The sequence below is a fragment of the Protobothrops mucrosquamatus genome, unplaced genomic scaffold (assembly GCF_001527695.2).
Source record: "Protobothrops mucrosquamatus isolate PMUCROS unplaced genomic scaffold, P.Mucros_1.0 scaffold1555, whole genome shotgun sequence".
In the NCBI taxonomy this organism is placed as follows: domain Eukaryota; kingdom Metazoa; phylum Chordata; class Lepidosauria; order Squamata; family Viperidae; genus Protobothrops; species Protobothrops mucrosquamatus.
The window spans coordinates 56095-80493 of record NW_015387724.1 but is presented as its reverse complement, the minus strand read 5'-3'; the positions used below and the strand labels follow the sequence as shown (position 1 = coordinate 80493).

General features: G+C 45.4%; 1 protein-coding gene across 1 annotated transcript; it reads right to left on the bottom strand.

Moving 5' to 3' along the window:
• Positions 1-15436: 15436 nt before the first annotated feature.
• On the bottom strand, positions 15437-22641 carry HAS1 (hyaluronan synthase 1). The gene is made up of 4 exons (XM_015822409.2): positions 21946-22641; positions 19821-20046; positions 19517-19649; positions 15437-16355 (listed from the first exon to the last, which is right to left on the bottom strand). The coding sequence occupies exons 1-4, from the start codon at positions 22639-22641 to the stop codon at positions 15680-15682; spliced, it is 1731 nt and encodes a 576-aa protein (XP_015677895.1). The 3' UTR covers positions 15437-15679.
• Between the last annotated feature and the right edge of the window lie 1758 nt (positions 22642-24399).

Genomic DNA, 24399 nt, shown 5'->3' with positions numbered 1-24399 from the left:
GACAGGCTGTTGTGCAATTCACTAAATGAACTGTTGTAAGTTTGTTTAGCATGCATGTAGCTAGTTCATGTATGAGATACCAGATGCCAAACAAATACTAAGTGCCAAGCAGCTGAATTTGATCATGTGGCCGAAGGGATTCTGCAGTGATTGTATGAAAACTGGTCGTAAGTCACTTTTTTCAGTGTCGTAACTTCCAACAGTCACTAAATGAATCATTGTAAATCGAGGACTACTTGTACTGGCTGAAGCTAACTTCTAGGGCAGGGGTAGGCAACCTTGGCTCTTTTATGACTCGTGGACTTCAACTCCCAGAATTCCTGAGCCAGCCATGCTGAGGGGAAAGGGAGAGGTTTCCATGCTGAGCCATGCTGGCTCAGGAATTCTGGGAGTTGAAGTCCACGAGTCATAAAAGAGCCAAAGTTGCCTACCCCTGTTCTAGGGTTATTATGAGAATAAAGAATTCTCCCTCCCTCCCTCTCTCATCTTTCTGTCTTTCCCCCCCTTCCTAATATTTCATGCCACTCAAAAGCGGCACCGCTGGAATTTCAGTGCCACAGCATCCTTCTCTTGTTGCTCTTCTGCTCTTTTCCCTGCTAAATAAGGAATTTTTTTTTCCTGCCCGACGTCTTCCTCCCTTTTAAAATATTCTTTGGCCTCCATCCACCCGATGTCTTTTGACGGAGTGGCAGTTGGCAGCTCTGGAGTCTGCCATCCAGCAATCTGTGGTGGAAGATGGCAGAGAACAAAAGAGAAAGGGAGGCAGACGTGAGAAGGAGGGACAAAATTAGCACGTCTTGATTCATTTTTAAATTTTTAAAAAGCATGTGCTGCCTTTCAAATATCTTTTTTTCCCCTCTTCTCCGGAGGCTTTGAAAGTTGGTGGAAACCCACAAAATTAAACCCAGAATGTATAAGCCAAGAATAGGCAACCTTGGCTCTTTTATGACTTGTGGACTTCAACTCCCAGAATTCCTGAGCCAGCCATGCTGAGGGGAAAGGGAGAGGTTTCCATGCTGAGCCATGCTGGCTCAGGAATTCTGGGAGTTGAAGTCCACACGTTTTAAAATTGCCAAAGTTCAGAAACACTGCTTTCAGCTTTCTTTAAGATTCTGTGGGATTCTTAGTCATGTCCTTGCAACAGATTCCCACAGGAATTGAAGACCCATCTATGTTTAATGTTCGTAATAAACAGAATAAATGGAAATCAATTAAACAGAAGAACAAAGTTGGAAGGGACCTTGGAGGTCTTCCAAACCAACCCCTGCTCAGGCAGGAAATTATACCAGTTCTAATAAACGGTGGCCCGATGTCTTCTTAAAAGCCTGAAGTGATGGAGCACACACAACCCCACCCAAACTGGTGGGTTGATTAATGGATTGATCCTAATTTGGAAATGCAAAAAAAGGCTGTGGAATGCTCCTCTCTCTTTCTCTCTTTTTCATCTGCTTTAACGACCCATATGTTGTACAGGCGGGATTCAAAAACAAAATTCAAATCTTGGATTTGAGAAAGTTATTATAATGAGGTAGTTAAAGGCCATTTCTTTACACTGGGGAAGGAAGCTCAGCTGTATGTCCATTTATATCCAGAAGGTGGCAGCAAAGACAAATCAGAAAGCAAAGAGAAGGACTTACATGCTTTCTGATGGACACTAGGCTAAATCTGATCTCTATTCCGTTTTCTTCTCCCTATATAGGTAGTCCTCCCCTTATGACCACAACTGAGCCCAAAATTTATGTTGCTAAGCAAAATATTTCTGTTATCCACAGCCTGCCCTGCCTATAACCTGGAGTTGCACGTGAAGTGTTAATACCACTTTACAATGCCTTGGTAAGGCCACACTTGGAATACTGCATCCAGTTTTGGTCACTGCGATGTAAAAAAGATGTTGAGACTTTAGAAAGAGTACAGAGAAGAGCAACAAAGATGATTAGGGGACTGGAGGCTAAAACATATAAGGAACGGTTGCTGGAATTGGGTATGTCTAGTTTAATGAAGAGAAGGAGGAGGGGGGACAGGATAGCAGTGTTCCAATATCTCAGGGGTTGCCATAAAGAAGAGGGAGTCAAGCTATTCTCCAAAGCGCCTGAAGGCAGGACAAGAAGCAACGGGTGGAAACTAATCAAGGAGAGAAGCAACCTAGAACTAAGGAGAAACTTCCTGACAGTGAGAACAATTAACCAGTGGAACAACCTGCCTCCAGAAGCGGTGAATGCTNAGCCATGCTGGCTCAGGAATTCTGGGAGTTGAAGTCCACGAGTCATCAAAGAGCCAAGGTTGACTACCCCTGGGTTAAGCCTTTGCTATTTTCTATGCTTCAACAGAAGCCACCAAACCAACAGCAAAGGAAAGGCGAGAAGATTGCAAAGCCTCAATCAGAATAGAACTGGAAGGGACCTTGGAGGTCTTCTAGTCCAACCCCCCTGCTCAAGCAGGAGACCCTGCACCATTCCAGACAAGTGGCTGTCCAGTCTCTTCTTAAAAAAATCTCCGATGTTGAAGCACCCACAACTTCTGAAGGCAAGCTGTTCCACTGGTTAATTGTTCTCACTGTCAGGAAGTTCCTCCTTAATTCCAGGTTGCTTTTCTCCTTGATTAATTTCAATCCATTGTTTCTTGTCCTGCCTTTTGATGCCTCCTTCGGCTGGGACAGTGCGAGTGGTGTCAGCTTTAATCCCATAAATTACGAAAGGAGGACGAGAACTGGGCAAGGGTCAGGAGAACTCGAGGATCCAGACCGGAGGACAGGAGCAAACAGAACTATTTGTACACGTACAGTGGAAACCATGTGCCTGGCTCTGTGTGTTCAGAACAGGCACTCCAAGGGACGAGTGTTAAGTACCGTAGGGCCTTAATGTCACGGCATTTTCTCTCCCTCTGCTGTCAGGCGTTGGTAACACATTGAAATGTTGGGCATCTCGAAGCAAATTTGCTTCAAGGCCATTTCACCGACCCCCCCTTTCCAAAATGCAAATCTCGGACAGCAATAATTTGGGAAGAGGACGCCAGGAAACGCACCCCTTGAAAAATGTACAGGTATCTCTTGACTTACAACCATTCGTTTTTAGAGATGGTTTGAAAAACTGACTTAAAAGCAGTCCTGGTCAGGTTTTAAAGAGATTGGACTACCATTTCTCTGTGAAATGATATAGGGCAGTGGTGGCGAACCTATGGCACGGGTGCCAGAGACAGCACTCGGAGCCCTCTCTGTGGGCACACGTGCCGTTGCCCCAGCCTTGCCTCCCCCCGCGACCGCCTCCTCTCCAGCAGCCCCCCTGAAGGAGAGTCACCCTGGAACGTGGCCCACATGGAGCAGCACAGCCAAGGACATGGCAGCCAGGCAGCATAGACAAGACTCTGCCCTCATGCCCCATCATGCAGTTGATGCTGCAGGACGTGGGCAGAGGGTGTGGCCGCCATAGCGCTGCTGGGTTGCCTGGGCGATTTGCGGCGGGCCCTGGAGGCGGTGAGTAGTCCTGTGGGCAGGTGGGATGGGGGATGGGGGGGCAGAGCGGGGGCAGAGCAGGGAGGTGGAGCGGGGCGGAGCCAGTTTTGGGGCACTCGGTCTCTAAAAGGTTCGCCATCACTGATATAGGGTTTCCTGCTTGAGCAGGGGGCTGAACTAGAAGAATGGCCCCCAACCTTTTGGGCACCAGGGACCGGTTCCATGGAGAAAGTTTTTTCTGCAGATCGGAGGGTGCAGGATTTTGCATGCTGCATGTTGCCTGCATCCTACGGAGGGGGCTTCCCTTTTTTTTCTGCACGGCCCGGTTGCTGGCATGCCACAGCCCGGTGCTGGTTCACGGACCGGGGGTTGGAGACCCTGGGACTATAAGACCTCCAAGGTGCCTTCCAACTCTGTTATTCTTCAGACAGCCAGTTAGGTCTAGTGCAGGGGTAGGCCACCTTGGCTCTTTTATGACACGTGGACTTCAACTCCCAGAAGTCCTTAGCCAGCCACGCTGAGGGGAAAGGGAGAGGTTTCCATGCTGAGCCAGGCTAGCTCAGGAATTCTGGGAGTTGAAGTCCACGAGTCATGAAGGGGCCATAGTTCCCTCATGCTGGCTCAGGAATTCTGGGAGTTGAAGTCCACGAGTCATGAAGGGGCCAAAGTTTTCCCCATGCTGGCTCGGGAATTCTGGGAGTTGAAGTCCACGAGTCATAAAAGAGCCAAGGTTGCCTACCCCTGGTCTAGTGGTTAAAGGCACGAGGCTGGAAACCAGGAGACTGTAAGTTCTAGCCTAGCCTTAGGCATAAAGCCAGCTGGGAGACCTTGATCCAGTTCCTCTCTCTCTCCCTTTCTCTCTCTGTGTGTCCTAGGAAGAAAGCAATGGCAAACCACTTCTGAAACATCTTGTCAAAGAAACAGCAGGGACTCATCCTGGCAGTCACCAGGAACCAAAAAATGGACTCAAAGGCACAAAAATACAGGTAGCTCTTGACTAACAACCCCTTGTTTAGTGACCATTCAAAGTTACAGTGGCAGTAAAAAGGTGACTTATTATTAGTTTTCACACTTACAACCCCACAGATAAGTGATCAAAATTTGGGCACTTAATAACTGGCATCTATTTACGAAGTTTGCAGCATATAAGCACGATTCCATGGACACCTGCAGTGATTCATTTAATAACTGTGGCCAAAAAAGTGACTCACTTAACAACAGCCTTGCTTAGCAAGGGAAATCCTGGTCCCAATGTGGTCGTAAGCTGAGGACTACTTCTATTTGGCCTTTGTCTGATTAGGAAGCAATGAGCAAAGCCCACAGATCACCTATGGAAAGCTCACAAGGGGAATGGAAACTCTAAAATACTCATCCAGCTTTTGATCTCAGATGCTGGGATGGTGGTGCTTACTTCCTCTGATGCTGGAGATGTATTGTGTAAGAAGCTTTCATGGCCTCAGTGATCACGGCAGCTTCTACCAATTTTCGAAACCCTCTATGACAGGGGTCTTCAAACTTGGCCCTGTTATGACTTGTGGACTTCAACTCCCAGAATTCCTCAGCCAAGCACGCCATCTTATGGAGGAACCATCCATGAGAAATTTTGAAAAATCACTTTTTTGCATCCTGCATCTCCTGATGGTGGTGTTTCGTTTAAAAATGGTGGCAAAAAAGCTCGCAAAACTCCCTTAACAAGTGCGTTGCTTAGCAATGAACATTTTGGGCTCAGAATTTGGGCTCAAAATTTGGACTACATGTACTTCTCAACTTGAAGATGTGTGGACTCCATGCTGGCTGGGGAATTCTGGGAGTTGACATCCACACATCTTCAGATGGCCACGGTTGAGAAACACCGACTTAGGCTGAAAAGCTGCATTCTCAAAGTTTCAAGAAGAGGCATGGATGGGGATTAGGGAATTGACAGGGATTTGGACACCCATCTAATCCAATTTATGGATCAACGCAACACCTACCATTCAGAGTGAATTTACAAGTCTCTGGTGGGGCTCTCTAAGCCTCCGTTTTCACCTCACGGTTAACCCAACAGGCCATCATAGTAATAAAATAGATAGTCCTTCAGGTTAAAGGAGGACAGGCTGTTGTGCAATTCACTAAATGAACTGTTGTAAGTTTGTTTAGCATGCATGTAGCTAGTTCATGTATGAGATACCAGATGCCAAACAAATACTAAGTGCCAAGCAGCTGAATTTGATCATGTGGCCGGAGGGATTCTGCAGTGATTGTATGAAAACTGGTCGTAAGTCACTTTTTTCAGTGTCGTAACTTCCAACAGTCACTAAATGAATCATTGTAAATCGAGGACTACTTGTACTGGCTGAAGCTAACTTCTAGGGCAGGGGTAGGCAACCTTGGCTCTTTTATGACTTGTGGACTTCAACTCCCAGAATTCCTGAGCCAGCCATGCTGAGGGGAAAGGGAGAGGTTTCCATGCTGAGCCATGCTGGCTCAGGAATTCTGGGAGTTGAAGTCCAGGAGTCATAAAAGAGCCAAGGTTGCCTACCCCTGGTCTAGGGTTATTATGAGAATAAAGAATTCTCCCTCCCTCCCTCTCTCATCTTTCTGTCTTTCCCCCCCCTTCCTAATATTTCATGCCACTCAAAAGCGGCACCGCTGGAATTTCAGTACCACAGCATCCTTCTCTTGTTGCTCTTTTGCTCTTTTCCCTGCTAAGTAAGGAATTTTTTCTTCTGCCCGACGTCTTCCTCTCTTTTAAAATATTCTTTGGCCTCCATCCACCCGATGTCTTTTGACGGAGTGGCAGTTGGCAGCTCTGGAGTCTGCCATCCAGCAATCTGTGGTGGAAGATGGCAGAGAACAAAAGAGAAAGGGAGGCAGACGTGAGAAGGAGGGACAAAATTAGCACGTCTTGATTCATTTTTAAATTTTTAAAAAACATGTGCTGCCTTTCAAATATCTTTTTTTTCCCCTCTTCTCCGGAGGCTTTGAAAGTTGGTGGAAACCCACAAAATTAAACCCAGAACGTATAAGCCAAGAATAGGCAACCTTGGCTCTTTTATGACTCGTGGACTTCAACTCCCAGAATTCCTGAGCCAGCCACGCTGAGGGGAAAGGGAGAGGTTTCCATGCTGAGCCATGCTGGCTCAGGAATTCTGGGAGTTGAAGTCCACACGTTTTAAAATTGCCAAAGTTCAGAAACACTGCTTTCAGCTTTCTTTAAGATTCTGTGGGATTCTTAGTCATGTCCTTGCAACAGATTCCCACAGGAATTGAAGACCCATCTATGTTTAATGTTCGTAATAAACAGAATAAACGGAAATCAATTAAACAGAAGAACAAAGTTGGAAGGGACCTTGGAGGTCTTCCAAACCAACCCCTGCTCAGGCAGGAAATTATACCAGTTCTAATAAACGGTGGCCCGATGTCTTCTTAAAAGCCTGAAGTGATGGAGCACACCCCCCCCCCCAAACTGGTGGGTTGATTAATGGATTGATCCTAATTTGGAAATGCAAAAAAGGGCTGTGGAATGCTCCTCTCTCTTTCTCTCTTTTTCATCTGCTTTAACTACCCATATGTTGTACAGGCGGGATTCAAAAACAAAATTCAAATCTTGGATTTGAGAAAATTACTCTGATGAGGTAGTTCAGTGGTGGCGAACCTATGGCACGGGTGCCAAAGGCGGCACTCAGAGCCCTCTCTGTGGGCACACGCACCGTCGCCCCAGTCCTAGGCCTTCAGCTGGGTTTTATAAAACCTTTTCGCTTTAGGCCTCCGCCGCCGTGTACAAAAAAAAAGGTTCAATCAATCAGTCAATTTCAACTTCTCGCGGGAAAAAAAAAGATCTTGCAAAGTTGGAATTGATTGATTGAACTTTTTAGTCCCACCCAGTCTGCCATTACCACCACAGCCATGCCCACCCAATGGGCCACACCCAACCAATGGGCCACACCCACCCGGCACCCAACGATGCATAAATGGGTTTTGGGTTGCAGTTTGGGCACTCGGTCTCTAAAAGGTTCGCCATCACTGAGGTAGTTAAAGGCCATTCCTTTACACTGGGGAAGGAAGCTCAGCTGCATGTCCATTTTTATCCAGAAGGTGGTAGCAAAAACCAATCAGAAAGCAAAGAGAAGGACTTACATGCTTTCTGATGGACACTAGGCTAAATCTGATCTCTATTCCGTTTTCTTCTCCCTATATAGATAGTCCTCCCCTTATGACCACAACTGAGCCCAAAATTTATGTTGCTAAGCAAAATATTTCTGTTATCCACAGCCTGCCCTGCCTGTAACCTGGAGTTGCAAGACATTTCCCAATCTGCTTCTAAGATTCTAACCGAGTAACAGAATAATAAGAGTGGGAAGGGATTTTGGAGGTCTTCTAGTCCAACCCCCTGCTCAGGCAGGAGACCCTATCCCATTCCAGATAAATCGTTGTCCTTAAAAACCTCCAGTGATGGAGACTTTCCCCCCCCCCCCAACTTCTGAAGGCAAGCTGTTCCACTGATTAATTGTTCTCACTGTCAGGAAATTTCTCTTTTATTTCCAGGCTGGAAATTATTTCTAAGTTGGACTCTGCCAAGACGCACGCCCTGGCAATAAGCAGAATCCTTAGAGCCATGTTTCTCGATCTTGGCGACTTTAAGATGCGTGGACTTCAACTCTCAGAATTCCCCAGCCGGCCATGGCCATGGCCGGCTGGGGAATTCTGGGAGTTGAAGTCCACGCATCTTAAAGTTGCCAAGATCGAGAAACACTGTCACAAGGGATGAGAGAGTTTGGCTTGGAGGGTGGGTTTTATTTTTCTCGGCTTCACCCACTGCTCCAATGTGGTGCTGAGCTCAGCTGGGTGGGTCCTGTCTGCCTTTGGGTGTCGCTTCATTTGCCTCGGTGGGACTGTTTCCATTCCATCAGTTTCCTGTTGCGTTGCTGGCCACATGTGTCTCTTCCAGTCATGGCAGCATCACCAACAGGTGCTGCTGGAGTTTGGCTGCTGATGAAAATTTCCTCCAAAATGCCTTCTTTGGGCTGCACCCAGAATGTCTTGGCCACAGCTTATCGCAGCTATTAATAGCTAAGGTCCAGCCGTGTGTACACACCCTATGTCTCTGGGGTGTGTGTGGATATTGAGGTTTCGTGGGTATGAGATTAATCCTTCCCCAGCTCTAGTGTCATGCTGGGTGTTGACGGACGAGTGCCATGTCTTTACTTCCCGGTCAGTTATTACTAAGATTAGAATGATATCTGCAATATAAACATAGGCCAGGCATATAATATTTTAGATTTTGTATTTCATACAGATGGTCCTTCATTTACAACAGCTCCATTAAAAGCTGAATGAGGATGTTAAAAAAAAAGGTGTATAAATAATGTAAAAATAAAACACGATTTATTTTATAAAATCCCTTCCCAGGCGTTTTATCCTAATTTATTTTTTTTTACCTCAGGCTCGGCCAATGTTATGAACCAGCACCTGGTGGAATGCATCTGTAAGACAAGGAAATGCGGAAAGTACGCTAAAAATACACGGATAGTTCTCAACTGACAACGCTTCCTTGAGGGATTGTTCGAAGTTACCAACGGCATTGAAAAAGTGACTTATGACCGTTTTTCACATTTATGACCCTTGCAGCGTCGCCCTGGTCGTGGGATCAAAATTCAGATGCTTGGCAACTGACTTGTACTTATGACGGTTTGCAGTGTCCTGGGGTCACAGGATCGCCTTTCATTATGTTCTGACGAGCAAAGTCAATGAGGAAGCCAGATTTGTTTAACAACTGTGTTACTAACTTAACAACTGCACGGGTTCACTTAACAACTGTGGCAAGAAAGGTCAAAAAATGGGCCAAAACTCACTTAACAAATTTCTCACTTAGTAACAGAAATTTTGGGCTCAATTGTCAACCATCTCCTTTTCCCACGCCTGCTGATTCCCAAAGCTGGAAAGGATAATAATAATAATAATAATAATAATAATAATAATAATAATAATAATAATAATAATAATAATAATAATAATAATAATAATAATAATAATAAAGTTGGAAGGGATCTTGGAGGTCATCTAGTCCAATCCTCTGCTCAGGCAGGAAACCCTATACCATTTCGGACAAATGGCTGTCCAGTCTCTTCTTAAAAACTTCCAGTGTTGGAGCATTCACCGCTTCTGGAGGCAGGTTGTTCCACTGGTTAATTGTTCTAACTGTCAGGAAGTTTCTCCTTAGTTCTAGGTTGCTTCTCTCCTTGATTAGTGTCCACCCGTTGCTTCTTGTCCTGCCTCCAGGCGCTTTGGAGAATAGCTTGACTCCCTCTTCTTTGGGGCAGCCCCTGAGATACTGGAACACTGCTATCATGTCCCCCCCTCGTCCTTCTCTTCATTAAACTGGGCATACCCAATTCCAGCAACCGTTCCTCATATGTTTTAGCCTCCAGTCCCCTGATCATCTTTGTTGCTCTTCTCTGCACTCTTTCCAGAGTCTCGACATCTTTTTTACATCGTGGTGACCACGATGGTGGTTGGGGAACTCTAGTCTAGATGACCCTTGAGGTCCCTTCCAGCTGCATAGTTCTGTGATTTGATGGGGCTGGTGCTAGGTTGCCTTTAACCGCTAGGACAAAATGGCTGCCTACACAAGGAAAGGAAGAACTGGGAATTTCTGCTGGTCTCCTCCGTTCTCCTGCCAGTCTGTGCTCACTCTGCAGATCCCGGGTATTTAACGCAGAGCCATTTTACAAACTATGCCTTCTTTTCCCCGACTACAGGCAGTCCTTGAACTTACGGCTCGAAATCTCTGCTAAGCGAGACAGCTGTTAAGTGAGTTTTGCCCCATTTTACGACCTTTCTTGCCACAGTTGTTAAGTGAATCACGGCAGTTATTAAACGAGCTTTCCCCTGGACTTTGCTTGTCATAAGGTCGCCAAAGGGGATCGCCTGACCCAGGGATACAGCAACGGTCATAAATATGAACCAGTTGCCAAGGGTCTGAATTTTGATCACGTGATCATGGGGTGTGTGTGCTACAAAGTGTGCTTTGAAAAATGGTCCTAAGTCAAATTTTTTTCCAGTGGTGTTGTAACAAAACCAACTGTGGATTACTTGCATTTTTCCTTTTCCTCCTAGGGCCCTTTCCCTTTTAAAAAGCGAATTCCCTCGTTGCCTGAGTCATCTTGTCAACCTCTGATCTTCTGCAGAAGGATAAGATCTACACTTCCTTTCTCCAGACTGCTGTTTCTCCCTGCAGATTCATCGTCAAAAGGCTGATAATTTCCCGTAGTCTGTGGCTTCTGGCTTCCAAAGCCTGACTCAGCGGCTGCCCAGATCACTCAAAACCAGATGTTTTCTAGCAACTGAAGAACATGTTTCCAAACTAGGGTGGACCGAAGGAAGACTGCAGCGTCATCTGCTTCTGTCTGCGTCTTGCAGAACTCAGGACTAAATGAACCGACTTGCTCTGTACGTCGCTGTCTCAGATTTATGCCAAGGGTGAATAATCCACTTTTTGTATGCGAAATGGGGAGGGGGGACGAAGAGGAGAAGTGTAGGGGGATAAATGTAAAGGCAGATTCATGAAGAAGGGAACTGTCTTGACTGGGACATTAGAAGAGTAGAGTAGAGTAGAGTAGAGTAGAGTAGAGTAGAGTAGAGTAGAGTAGAGTAGAGTAGAGTAGAATAGAGTAGAGTAGGGTAGGGTAGGGTAGGGTAGGGTAGGGTAGGGTAGGGTAGGGTAGGGTAGGGTAGGGTAGGGTAGAGTAGAATAGAATAGAATAGAACAGAATAGAATAGAATAATGGAATGAAGTAGCAGACTAGACTAGACTAGACTAGACTAGACTAGACTAGACTAGACTAGACTAGACTAGACTAGACTAGACTAGACTAGACTAGAATAGAATAGAATAGAATAGAATAGAATAACAGAATTGGAAGGGACCTTGGAGGTCTTCTAGTCCAATCCCTTGCTTAGGCAGGAAACCCTATATTTCAGACAAATCGTTGTCCAGTCTCTTCTTAAAAACTTCCAGTGTTGGAGCACCTACAACGTCTGGAGGCAGGTTGTTCCACGGGTTAATTGTTCTAACTGTCAGGAATTTTCTCCTTAGTTCTAGGTTGCTCCTCTCCTTGATTAGTTTCCATCCATTCCTTCTTGTCCTGCCTTCATGTGCTCTGAAGAATAGGATGACTCCCTCTTCTTTGTGGCAGTGCCTCAAATGTTGGAAGACTGCTATCATGTCACCCCCTAGTCGTTCTTTTCATTAGACTAGAGATACCCAATCCCTGCAACCATTCTTCATATATATTTACCCTTCAGTCCCCTAATCATCTTTGTTGTTCTTCTCTGCACTCTTTCTAGAGTCTCAACATCTTTTTTATATTGTGGTGCCCAAAGCTGGATGCAATCTGTCCCTTCTCTTCATGTGTCCCAAGTGGTGGTAGAATGGCAATTTAAGATACAGCTGAATGAGACTTTCTGAACCAATTTCAGCTGGTCTTTTGGTCACGCTAAAACTGATTTGGTTGCCAAAGACCCTGTCATCTGCTCGTACCCGTACGAGGTGCCAGGGACCACTATCAAGTTCTCTTTGTCCATCACAGTCAGTTGAGTGGGCATGTGCTCCAGGTCCAATCAATTAAAATAATGTCATTTTGCAGGACCCAGGAAGTGTGCCTACTGCCCTCCAAAATGATCTTCCCCCAGATAATTGGGTGGCTTCCACCCTTATGTCATTCCTAAAACTCAAAAGATGCTTTTTCACGAGGCAACTGGACTTTCTTGTTTTTCTTTGAAGATGTTTCGCTTCTCATCCAAGAAGCTTCTTCAGCTCATTAAAAAAACTGTTGAAGAACTGATTGTTCTCCCAGGCTTGGGGGGAATAAGGTAATCGTGGCACCTTCATTTGCCTCGTTTTATTTTGATTTGACCTGTATTGGTTTGGCTTTGGTTCTGGTCAACTATTATTTTATATGATAGACAGAGGGTGGATGGATGGATGGATGGACGGACAGATGGAGATGATGGAGACGGAGACGGATAGCAAAGCTTCATTCGTGTCCTTTGAGAACTTGGCAGCTTCCATTCTCACCCACCATGCTATCTTCATCCTCTAGTATAGTGTTTGTCAACCTTGGCAACTTTAAGACCTGTGGACTTCAAGCTGGCTGGGGAATTCTGGGAGCTGAAGTCCACATGTCTTAAAGTTGCCAAGGTTGTCAAACACTAATTTAGTAGCTAGATCTCAGAGTGGGACTCACTGAACGTTGTCTTCTCCACAAGACAGTGTCCTAATGCAGAGGTCCTCAACCTTTTGGGCACCAGGGACCGGTTCTTTGGAGAAAGGTTTTTCTGAGGACCGGAGGGTGTGTCGTTTTGTGTGCTGCCTGCATCCCACAGATGGGGCTTTGCTTGTTTGTGCGGCCTGGTTGCTAGCATGCTGCGGCCCGGTACCGGTCCACGGACCAGGGGTCGGGGATCCCTGTTCTAATGATCTTGCTGGATTTACTTTCCAACCACAGCCAAAGTGGTTGCTAAGCAAAGCAGTTGAGGTGTGCCTGATTTTACCACCTTTTCTGCCATGATTGTTAAGTGAAGCATTGCCATGGTTAAGCGAACCACGTGGTCGTTAAGCGAACCTGGCTTACCCCATTGAATTCCCCCATTGTTGGAAGGCGGCTGGGAAGGCCGCAGATGGCGATCATGTGACCCCAGGACGCTGCAACCATCGTAAATCCATGTCAATTGCCAAGGGCCCAAACTTGGACCATGTGACTGTGGGGATGTTGTGACATTGTAAAAGGGAGGCCCGGTGGTAAATCACCTTTTTTGGGTGCCATTGAAACTTTAAACAGTCGCTAAGCAAATGGCTGTAATTCGAGGACTATATGTCACTACAGGAAATTGCTGGGGGTAGGTAGTGGAAGAGAGAGAGAGAAAGAGAGAGAGGGGTTCTTCCTTGAAAGAGCAACATGATTAACAGAATAACAGAGTTGGAAGGGACCTTGGAGGTCATCTAGTCCAACCCCTTGCTCAGGCAGGAAACCCTATACCATTTCGGACAAATGGCTGTCCAGTCTCTTCTTAAAAACTTCCAGTGTTGGAGCATTCACCACTTCTGGAGGCAGGTTGTTCCACGGGTTAATTGTTCTAACTGTCAGGAAGTTTCTCCTTAGTTCTAAGTTGCTTCTCTCCTTGATCAGTTTCCACCCGTTGCTTCTTGTCCTGCCTTCAGGCACCTTGGAGAATAGCTTGACTCCCTCTTCTTTGGGGCAGCACCTGAGATACTGGAACACTGCTATCGTGTCCCCCCTCGTCCTTCTCTTCATTAAACTAGACATACCCAATTCCAGCAACCGTTCTTTATATGCTTTAGCCTCCAGACCCCTAATCATCTTTGTTGCTCTTCTCTGTACTCTTTCTAGAGTCTCAACAACTTTTTTTATATTGTGGTGACCAAAACTGGACGCAGTATTTCAAGTCTGATCCTTGACTTCTCTCAACCTCATAATGATGAAGAGATCAAATCACACTTGCTTATTTCATTGGAGGGTTACAGGACACTTACAAATTAACGGTCTCTGGGTGGTATGGTGGCAAATGTTATGACGTGCAATTTTGTTTTTTTTTTATTATTTTACTTTTTTGCAACTTGTCCTGGGTACAGGTAGTCCTCAACATATGACCATAATTGAGCCCCAATTTTTTGTTGCTAAGCGAGACATTTGTTAAGTGAGTTTTGCCCCATTTTACGACCTTTCTCGCCAGAGTTGTTAATTCAATTATTGCCGTTGTTAAGTTAGTAACATGGTTATGAAGCGAGTCTGGCTTCCCCATTCGCCAAGGGGGATCACGTGACCCCAGGACGCTGCAACCGTCATAAATAGGAGTCAGTTGCCAAGCGGCTGAATTTTGATCACTTGACTCTGGGGATGCTGCAGTGACGATAAGTGTGAAAAACAGTCACTTTTTTCATTGCTGTTGTAACTTCGAACAATCACTAAAGGAACGGTGGTAAGTTGAGAACTATCTGTATATTTTTAGTGTACCTTCTGCATTTTTATTGTATTACAGATACATTCAACCAGGTGCTGGTTCATAACATTTGCCTGGCCTGAGGGGGGAAAAAATTAGGATTAAACACCAGGGAAGGGATGTTATAAAATAAATAGTGTTTTATTTTTACATCGTTTTATAAAACTTTTTTTTTTACATCATCATTCGACTTTTTTTAAAAAAAATATTAAATAGCCCTCCTTTTCATTATTAAAATATGGCAAATAAATAACTTCAGATCCTTCTTTTTTTTCCTGCAAGAAAGATGTCCCTCAAATTCCACTGAGACAATAGCGTGGCCAAAATAATAATAATAATAATAACAAAAAATAGAGGTAGCGGGTGCGAATTTGAACCCACCCGTTGACTGTCTTTCCAGGAGAAAAAGAATCGAGGAAGGCAGAAGTTGTCCAGCTTTTGTCACACAACTGTAAACGTTTTGTGTTTCTTTTGTAATCAAGCTTCCACAAAGCCTAAGACGAATTGTTTTTTTTCCCTTTTCGCAAATTAAAAAAAAAAAAAAGCCGCAAGCGACTGTTCTAAAATTACGTAGCGTCCATTAGATGCCAAAATCTAATTTCTCCCACCACTCCCCCGTTCTTCTCAGCAAGATCTTCTCTCCTGCAGAACTTCAGGAGAACCTCAAGTGATGAGCAATGGACAACAACATCTCCATCTTTGCATCCAACGGCCGTGGCATCAGCATTTCAGTGCAATTCAGTAAGTCCCTATGCAGTCCACACCCCTGTGTGGTGGCATCACCCCGTGGCTCCACGCAAGAGGTGGGCTGCGAGTCAAAAGAGTACCTGGGTACTATAAGTACTCCTGAAATGAGAAGACTTAGCAGTAATAAATAAATTTCAGATCGGGAAACATTTCTCAGGACAGGAGGACAGAGAGGACTGCAAGTTACCCCTCTCATGGTTTGGTTGGATACAATAAATATCCTCCCTGAGAAACACACATACACACACAGACCCCCCTCACAGCTCCTGTACCATCATTCGGCTTAACTCTGGATTGGAGAAGAGAACGAAGGAGTCTAAACTTCAACCGAACAAGAGACACCTTGAGTTTAAAAGATGGATTTTCCCCTTGAATTAGAAACTCCTCGTTCTGACCCTGGAAATCCTTCAGTTAAGCTGCTCCGTACTCCGACAGCTTAGAGGAGAATCTAGGATTCTGGAGATCTTCGCCCTCTTTCCGGCTTCACACCTCCAAGCTGTAGAAGTCCATTCGCTTCCGGCAGCACTTCTGAATCCATATCCAGTAAAGCAGGACCATGAATGTCCAATAGCCCAAGTAGATGGCCAAACCAGCCAGCAAGTACAAGATCTCCGTTTGTTTGGCCTCTGTTGTCCAGTCAGCCAAGGCCTCTTGGTAGATCGTGTAGATCAAGCCGCCCAACAGAAGCAGACCCCAGATGGACACGGGCAACAGAGGCATGTAGTTGCCCACCATTTTCTTCCTTCCTGAGGTGCCCCAGCTGCTCTTGTTCATGGTCAAGATGGCGAAGTACTTGGCCGGAAGCAGGCCTCCCATGTAGAGGACGGCGTAAAGGGACATGAAGAGCATGACCGGGTTACTTCTCAGCCAGCAAGCGTAAAGGGCCTTCACGCAGGCCACCAGCTGGACACAGAGCAACACCCACAGCACGTCCCACAGGTTCCCCCCATAGAAGAGCCGCAGGACAGTGGCTGTGACGAAGAAAGGGAAGATGCCCGAGACCACGGACTCGTAAGTCATCCAGAGGTGATGACGGTGCCACCAGAGGGCATTGTAGAGCCATTCCCGGAAGTAGGACTTGGTCCAACGGGTTTGTTGAGCCAGCCAACGTAGGAACAAGGATGGGGTCTCCGAGTAGCAGCGGGAACGAGCTGTGTATCTGGTGCAAGGGAAGGAGGCAAAGATTAACACGGGAGGAACAAGACACAACTTGATTTGGCTCGATTATGGTCTTGGGTACTTCCTGCTCTGATCCTTTCCTGATCTTGGCTACACTAGATATGCAGGGAACTAAATATGTTTAGCCTAACAGAAGAGGAGGATTGGGGTGACATGACAGCTGTCTTCCAGTATTTGAGGGGCAGCCACAGAGAAGGAGGGTTGACTTACTCTCCTAAGCACCTAAGGACAGGACAAGAAATAATGGGTGGAAGCTCCTTCAAGAGAGATCTAATCTGGAACTAAGGAGAAATTTCCTGACAGTGAGAACAGTCAGTCAGTGGAACAGCTTGCCTCCCAGAGTTTGGGATGCTCCATTGCTGGAGGTTTTCAAGAAAAGATTGAGCATCCCTTTGTTTGGGAAGGTATAGGGCAGTGGTGGCGAACCTATGGCACGGGTGCCAGAGGTGGCACTCGAGCTCTCTCTGTGGGCACACGTGCCGTTGCCGCAGCCTCGCCTCCCCCCATGACCCCCTCATCTCCAGCTGCCCCCCTGAAGGAGAGTTGCCCCCGAGCGTGGCCCACATGGAGCAGCGCAGCCAAGGACATGGCAGCCAGGCAGCGTAGACAAGACTCTGCCCTCACGCCCCATCACGCACAGTTGATGCTGCGGGGCGCGGGCAGAGGGTGTGGCTGCCATAGGGCTGCTGGGCTGCCTGGGCGATCTGCGGCGGGCCCCGGAGGCAGTGAGTGGTCCTGTGGGCAGGCGGGGTTGGGGATGGGGGGCAGAGCGGGGGCAGGGAGGGGGGGTGGAGCAGGGGCGGGGCCAGTTTTGGGGCACTCGGTCTCTAAAAGGTTCGCCATCACTGGTATAGGGTCTTCCGTCTTTGGCATGGGGTTGGGCTAGAAGACCTCCAGGGTCCCTTCCAGTACTATGTTTCTAGATGAAATCTTAGTCCAAGCTGTGGGAACTGAAGGACAACATGGTGAGGTTTGGCACAATAAATCCATCTCATTCCTACAATTCCCTATCTGCAAAGTGGGAAGGACAGTGTTCTACCTCAGGGGTCTCCAAACTGGCAACTTTAAGACTCGTGGACTTCAATTCCCAGAATTCCCCAGCCAGCTAAGATTCTGGGAGTTGAAGTCCACAAGTCTTAAAGTTGCCGAGTTTGGAGATCCCTGTTCTACCTCATGAGGTTATTGTTGTAAGAAAATGAGAGAAAGGGCCATGAAAAGATTTTTTTCCCCATCTGAATTTGTATGCAACACATTAAATTAGGTGGAAAGGGATTGAAAAATCTGTAGTTCAAGTTGTTATGGAATTTCAGCAAACTGAATAGCTCCCTTTTCCTATTAAGTTCATAATAGAGTTTCTTGATTTGGACAAAGCCTCTTACATAAAAGCAGACATTAAGTTCATTAACAGAAATTGATCATATTGTATGTAACTTAGCAATATAGTCTGGGCATATCAAAAAGTATTGTGTGGGTGTTAAGTGCGCAGCAGAAGCTTAAAGTAATTAAAGCTTGAACCAATTTGATTTCCTAAAAATAACGCTTTAAAAGGAATAATGTTTGGGCAAAGATTTATTAAATCAGCTCAGTACCAAACCCTGGGAAAAAAATAAGAAGAGCGCAAATTTAACTTGTAGCTTGATATCACAGTACCTACAAGTGCTGCTACCAGTGTCAGTTAAAAAGACAAAGCGTCAACAAAATCACAACATTCCTTAATGTTCATTAATGACTCCCAAAGACCTGTCTTTGTGTTTAACAATAACCCTATAAGTCAGTATTTCTCAACCTGGGCAAGTTTAAGAGGGCCATGCTGAGTGAGGAATTCTGGGAGTTGAAGTCCACCCCTCAGGTTGAAAAAAACACTGCTGTAAGTCAAGGGCTTCACAAATGAAGTGAAGTGTTGAAATGGGAAGTCCTGCTTNAGTTTTTGGGCACTCAGTCTCTAAAAGGTTCGCCATCACTGGTATAGGGTCTTCTGTCTTTGGCACGGGGTTGGGCTAGAAGACCTCCAGGGTCCCTTCCAGTAATATGTTTCTAGATGAAATCTTAGTCCATGCTGTGGTAACTGAAGGACAACATGGTGAGGTTTGGCACAATAAATCCATCTCATTCCTACAATTCCCTATCTGCAAAGTGGGAAGGACAGTGTTCTACCTCAGGGGTCTCCAAACTGGCAACTTTAAGACTCGTGGACTTCAATTCCCAGAATTCCCCAGTCAGCTATGCTGGCTGGGGGATTCTGGGAGTTGAAGTCCACGAGTCTTAAAGTTGCCGAGTTTGGAGGTCCCTGTTCTACCTCATGAGGTTATCGTTGTAAGAAAATGAGAGAAAGGCCATGAAAAGATTTTTTCCATCTGAATTTGTATGCAACATGCTAAATTAGGTGGAAAGGGGTTGAAAAATCTGTAGTTCAAGTTGTTATGGAATTTCAGCAAACTGAATAGCTCTCTTTTCATATTAAGTTCATAATAGAGTTTCTTGATTTGGACAAAGCCTCTTACATAAAAGCAGACATTAAGTTCATTAACAGAAATTGATCATATTGTATGTAACTTAGCAATATAGTCTGGGCATACCAAAAAGTATTGTGTGGGTGTTAAGTGCGCAGCAGAAGCTTAAAGTAATTAAAGCTTGAACCAATTTGATTTCCTAAAAATAACACTTTAAAAGGAATAATATTTGGGCAAAGATTTATTAAATCATCTCAGTATCAAACACTGGAAAAAAAATAAGAAGAGCGCAAATTTAACTTGTAGCTTGATACCACAGTACCTACAAATGCTGCTACCAGTGCCAGTTAAAAAGACAAAGCGTCAACAAAATCACAACGTTCCTTAATGTTCGTTAATGACTCCCAAAGACCTGTCTTTGTGTTTAACAATAACCCTATAAGTCAGTATTTCTCAACCTGGGCAAGTTTAAGAGGGCCATGCTGAGTGAGGAATTCTGGGAGTTGAAGTCCACCCCTCAGGTTGAAAAAAACACTGCTGTAAGTCAAGGGCTTCACAAATGAAGTGAAGTGTTGAAATGGGAAGTCCTGCTTGCAAAAATAAATTAGCATCCTAAAAGAACTACCTCAACCGACTTCTCACATTCCATTCCACATTGTTCCTATTCCATGAGATACCCAGATTTCCTTACTTGGTGGCGTAGCCAATGCTCAACATCCTGTTGGTCAGGTGTCTATCATCCCCAAAGGTGCAGTGTGTTCCAAGGAACTTCTGATTGTACCAGGACTCCAGAAACTGCTGTAGGAGGTCATTCCGATATAGACCTGATGCAACCAATAAAAAGAAGGGATAAGATTTTTTTTTTAAAAAAAATGCAGTGGATCAGGGAAATACATTTTTTAAAAATGCAATGGATCAGGGAAATACATTAATCTTTCCAATATCGCTTCATGACTTCCTTAGAGAAAGGACATTGTTTACGGTGGAAATCTTACCTAAGGGACCACTGATGCAGGAGACACAGTTGAAGTAGGACTGGCAGGCCCGCTCAATGTTGAAAGCCATCCAGTAGCGCAGGCTGCTCATGAAGCTGATGTAGGAATCGGACAGGTTGAGGATCCTCACATCTCCACCAACTGCCCCATAGCCTTCGTTTGACTCCAGCACCTTCACCAGTTCTACCGTTGCTTCCGGTTCCAACTTGGTGTCAGAGTCACATACCTGGGAGAAACCAAGAGTTTAGTCTAAAGACACCCCTTCACCTTGTCAAGAAGATCTGCATTGCTGGAACCTAGATCCTGGCTCCAGAAGAATTCTACAGTTGACCTCTTCTTTCCAAGGACCGGCTGAGATTGCACAGTCCTTGCGGGAGAGATGCAGCATCAACTGATAATTTGCCACAGATTTTGCAACTTCCTTTGATTGCCATATAAAGTATGGTGTACATACATGTACAAGCCAGCCCAAAGGCCACAGTAAGATCAGAAGAACACATAGATTGTCCATGAGAAGAATCTTGGGAGTCAGGAGGAAAAACTACAGCCTAGACCAGATGTAGGCAACCTTGGCTCTTTTATGACTCGTGGACTTCAACTCCCAGAATTCCCGAGCCAGCATAGCATAGCTGGCTCAGGAATTCTGGGAGTTGAAGTCCACGAGTCATAAAAGAGCCAAGGTTGCCTACCCCTGGCTTAGACAGTGGTAGTTCTCTGGAAACTAAACGATGGTTTCCACAGGAAGTTAAAGCCATGAGTACTAATACTACTTATATTGTAAAGTTAGATATAGAATCTTGCAAGTCTAAAAGCACTTTTCCTTTCCCTGTCTTTAGTTTCCACGGAATTAGTCCCTTCTGAGATCTTTTCTCCAACCCCATTTTTGCTTTGGACTCAGATGTCTTTTATCAGACCATTATCTAGGCCAGGGGTCTCCAAACGTGGCAGCTTTAAAGACTTGTGGACTTCAACTCCCAGAATTCCTCAGCCAGTCATGTTGCCTGGGAAATTCTGGTAGTTAAAGTTTGGAGACCCCTGGTCTGAGCGGTGGCTTTTCCTCCTGTCTCCCAAGCTTATTGTCACAGCCATTGCATCACAATTTTCAGCAATTGCGATGCAATGGAAGTGCACAGTCTAGTAAACAACCAAGTGCAACCTATCTCATTTATAACCGTCACTGATAAGAGTTTACTTCCTCAGTTGCCCCATTGATAGAATGGGGATGAAAGATATCTAACCTTGGAATTGCTGCATACGCAAAAGAGGAAATGCATGATTTGTTTTCCAGAAAATCAAGATTACAGGATTAAAGATAAAGGGGCTGAAGAGATAAAAGGAAAAGACACCTTATGGAAAGTAATTCAGGAAGCTTTATTTAGAGATCAGTCAAGGTCAGCGAGGTTGCCCCACTAGAGTTTGTGGGGAGCATTTTAGCTTCCAACTGTAATGGTTGGATGTGATGGCAAATGGGTGGGCTGCCAGAACTTACACAATTACCACACTAGAATCTGAAATCTTAGACCAGGGGTGGGGAACCTTGGCTCTTTTATGACTTGTGGACTTCAACTCCCAGAATTCCTGGCTCAGGTATTCTGGGAGTTGAAGTCCACAAGTCATAAAAGAGCCAAGGTTCCCCACCCCTGGTCTAGACATTGTAATGAATGAGATGACAGAAATCCTAGTCCAACAACAGTAGATGAAAGATACACAAGTTTGAAGACCACTAAACACCTGGGTGCTTAATTGCTTGGATGAAGAATAATGGCTAGACCAGAGCCATTTCCCTCAACCACGTACCTTCCAGATGTACCAAACTATAAATCCCAACACACCCAGTCATGATCAGATGCCAGGGTAAATTTGCCAGGACATCTGGAAGAGACTAGTTAAAAGAATGTTGGGGTAAGATGTTGATCTGGAGTTCAAATCTCTCCTTAGCTCTGAAGGCCACTGCATCTTTTGGGGCAAGGCACTATCTGTCAACCTTCCAGAGAGGATAAAAATGAAGGGGAATAGACCGTGTGATAGCCCAAGCTCTTCAAACGGAAGATGAGATAAATAACATTGTATTATAAAAGAATAATAATAATAATAATAATAATAATAATAATAAAACCATTGGTACCTGAACATAGTCCACTGAATTCCCAAGGGCCTTGAAAGCTGTGTACATGACTTCTCGTTTCCCACCCCATTTTTGCATGATGCAGACACATCGCTTGGTGCGGATCAGTTCTTCCACCACAAGTTGCCCAGGGTCTTCCATATCAATCTCGGTGTAGTGAGAGGGCTCATCCCCAGTCTGGTAACCACTGTCCCTTTTCTCCATATCCAACTGAGGCTGATGGTGGTAGTTGTTCTCCCAAATAAAAGTGCCCACATCTTCTCCAGCAAAGACATCTTGGAACATATCCATCATGTATCGGTCCTCACTGCTGTTCCCGTCTACCACCATGATGATCCGGAGTTTATCTGGGGGATACAGGGTTGCCTTGACAGATTGAAGGCACTCGCGGAGGTAGGCTGGGTCCTCCTGGTAAGCAGAGATGGTGAGGGCCACACTCTTGGTATAGCTGCAGGAGACTGAGTCCCTCCGCATCCTCTTGTGCTCCAGGAAAGCAAAGAAGCTTTGGATGATGAGGTGGAAGGTGAGGAAGGCTCCGTAGAGACCAAAGGCCATGATGTGGTATTGGTCAGAGACCAGCTGGATGCCCGTAATGTAGGCCCAGGCCAGAACTGATAATATGAGCAAGGCAAAGCCAATGGTGAGGATCCGACGTCCGGTCGAGACAAAAAATTTGGTGGCTTTGGAAACATCCATCCCTAGAAGAAGAAGAAAACCAGAGAAGTGATTAATCTCAGTTTTTATGATACAAATTTAGTACTTATCAGTAGGAACAGACACAAGGTGCCATGTCGCAAGGACACCGAAAATGCAGAATATGATCCTCAACTTAGATTTCAGTAAACTCCTTACAGAGGGATACAGCAACATTTTGCTGTGTCGGAGTTGAATTTAACTACAGATTGGATCACCTCCATACTAAATCATCAAGCATGTCTCACAAACGCGCGTGGCCGATTTCATAAACCACGATGCTAAAGTGTAATTTAGTTCAGGGGTCTCCAACCTTTGCTGGCTGGGAGTTGAAGTCCACAAGTTTTAAAGTTGCCACGGTTAAGGTCCCCTGATTTAGTTGGTTCATATGTGTAAACTCCCATCCATAAATGATATGGTTATACATGAGACCATCCTAGCCTCTTTCAACCATGATGAGAAGAATCTCTGACTTTGTATGTGTACAAAACCATTCGTGACTGAACCTGCTATTTAAAAGATTGTAGAATAAGGTCAACTGAAGCTCAACCATCCAACTACTAAGTGACTTGCAATTATTCTTCCTGTTGACCCACAAGGAGAGGGGGCCATAGGGATTTTCCATTAGGAAAAAAGGGTTGAGATGCTCCCCTCCCAGCCTGGGTGGGTACCTCCTTTCCAGGCTGCGCCCACCTCAAACATCACTAAGCTAATTTCCTGGCACGGTCTCAGAACAAAGTTGTTAAAAATATATTTATAGAGCCAAGAAAGGGGCGTTTCTCCAAATCAGAGCCATTGGCAGCAATGGTTCACTGAATAAATAAATAAATGACAAAGTATGGAGATGGTATGTATTATTACCACTTGTACATACACATGTGTGCTCTTTCTTACTTAACCCTACTTAAGAGAGTATTAAAATCTTTTCCTGAGGTTCGCCACTAAGGGCACAATCATATTTTATAGGGGAGGGCCAGCCGTACAATTAGGATGAGGCTGTTTCCTTGGGCAGCACCTACGTGAAGACCAAAGATGAAAAAAGCAAACCAAACATGGTTAAATCACGGTTTATCTTTTTTGCAGAGATGACGGATGGATTTTCTGCTTTCTGGTGGAAAAAACCTACTTTGGTTAGTCTTGGGCAGGAGTAGGCAACCTTGGCTCTTTTATGACTCGTGGACTTCAACTCCCAGAATTCCTGAGCCAGCCATGCTGAGGGGAAAGGGGGAGGTTTCCAAGCTGAGCCATGCTGGCTCAGGAATTCTGGGAGTTGAAGTCCACAAGTCATGAAGGGGCCATAGTTCCCCCCATGCTGGCTCAGGAATTCTGGGAACTGAAGTCCACCAGTCATGAAGGGGCCATAGTTCCCCCATGTTGGCTCAGGAATTCTGGGAGTTGAAGTCCACCAGTCATAAAAGAGCCAAGGTTGCCTACCCCTGGTCTTGGGTAACAGACAGAACGACTTTAGAAACAAGTGCCCAGGTAGTCCTCAACGTATGACGACAATGGAGCCCAGAATTTCCATCGCTAAGCAAGACAGTTATTGAGCTTTGCCCTGTTTTACGACTTTTGTCCCACACTGTTGTTAAGTGAATCACTGCAGTTGTTAAGTTACTGACACGCTTGTTAAGTGAATCTGGCTCCCTCCCCCGTTGACTTTGCTTGTCAGAAGGTCGCAAAAGGAGAACACGTGACCCTCGGGGACACTGCAACCCATCTTAAATGTGAACCAGTTGCCAAGTGGGTGAATTTTGATCATGT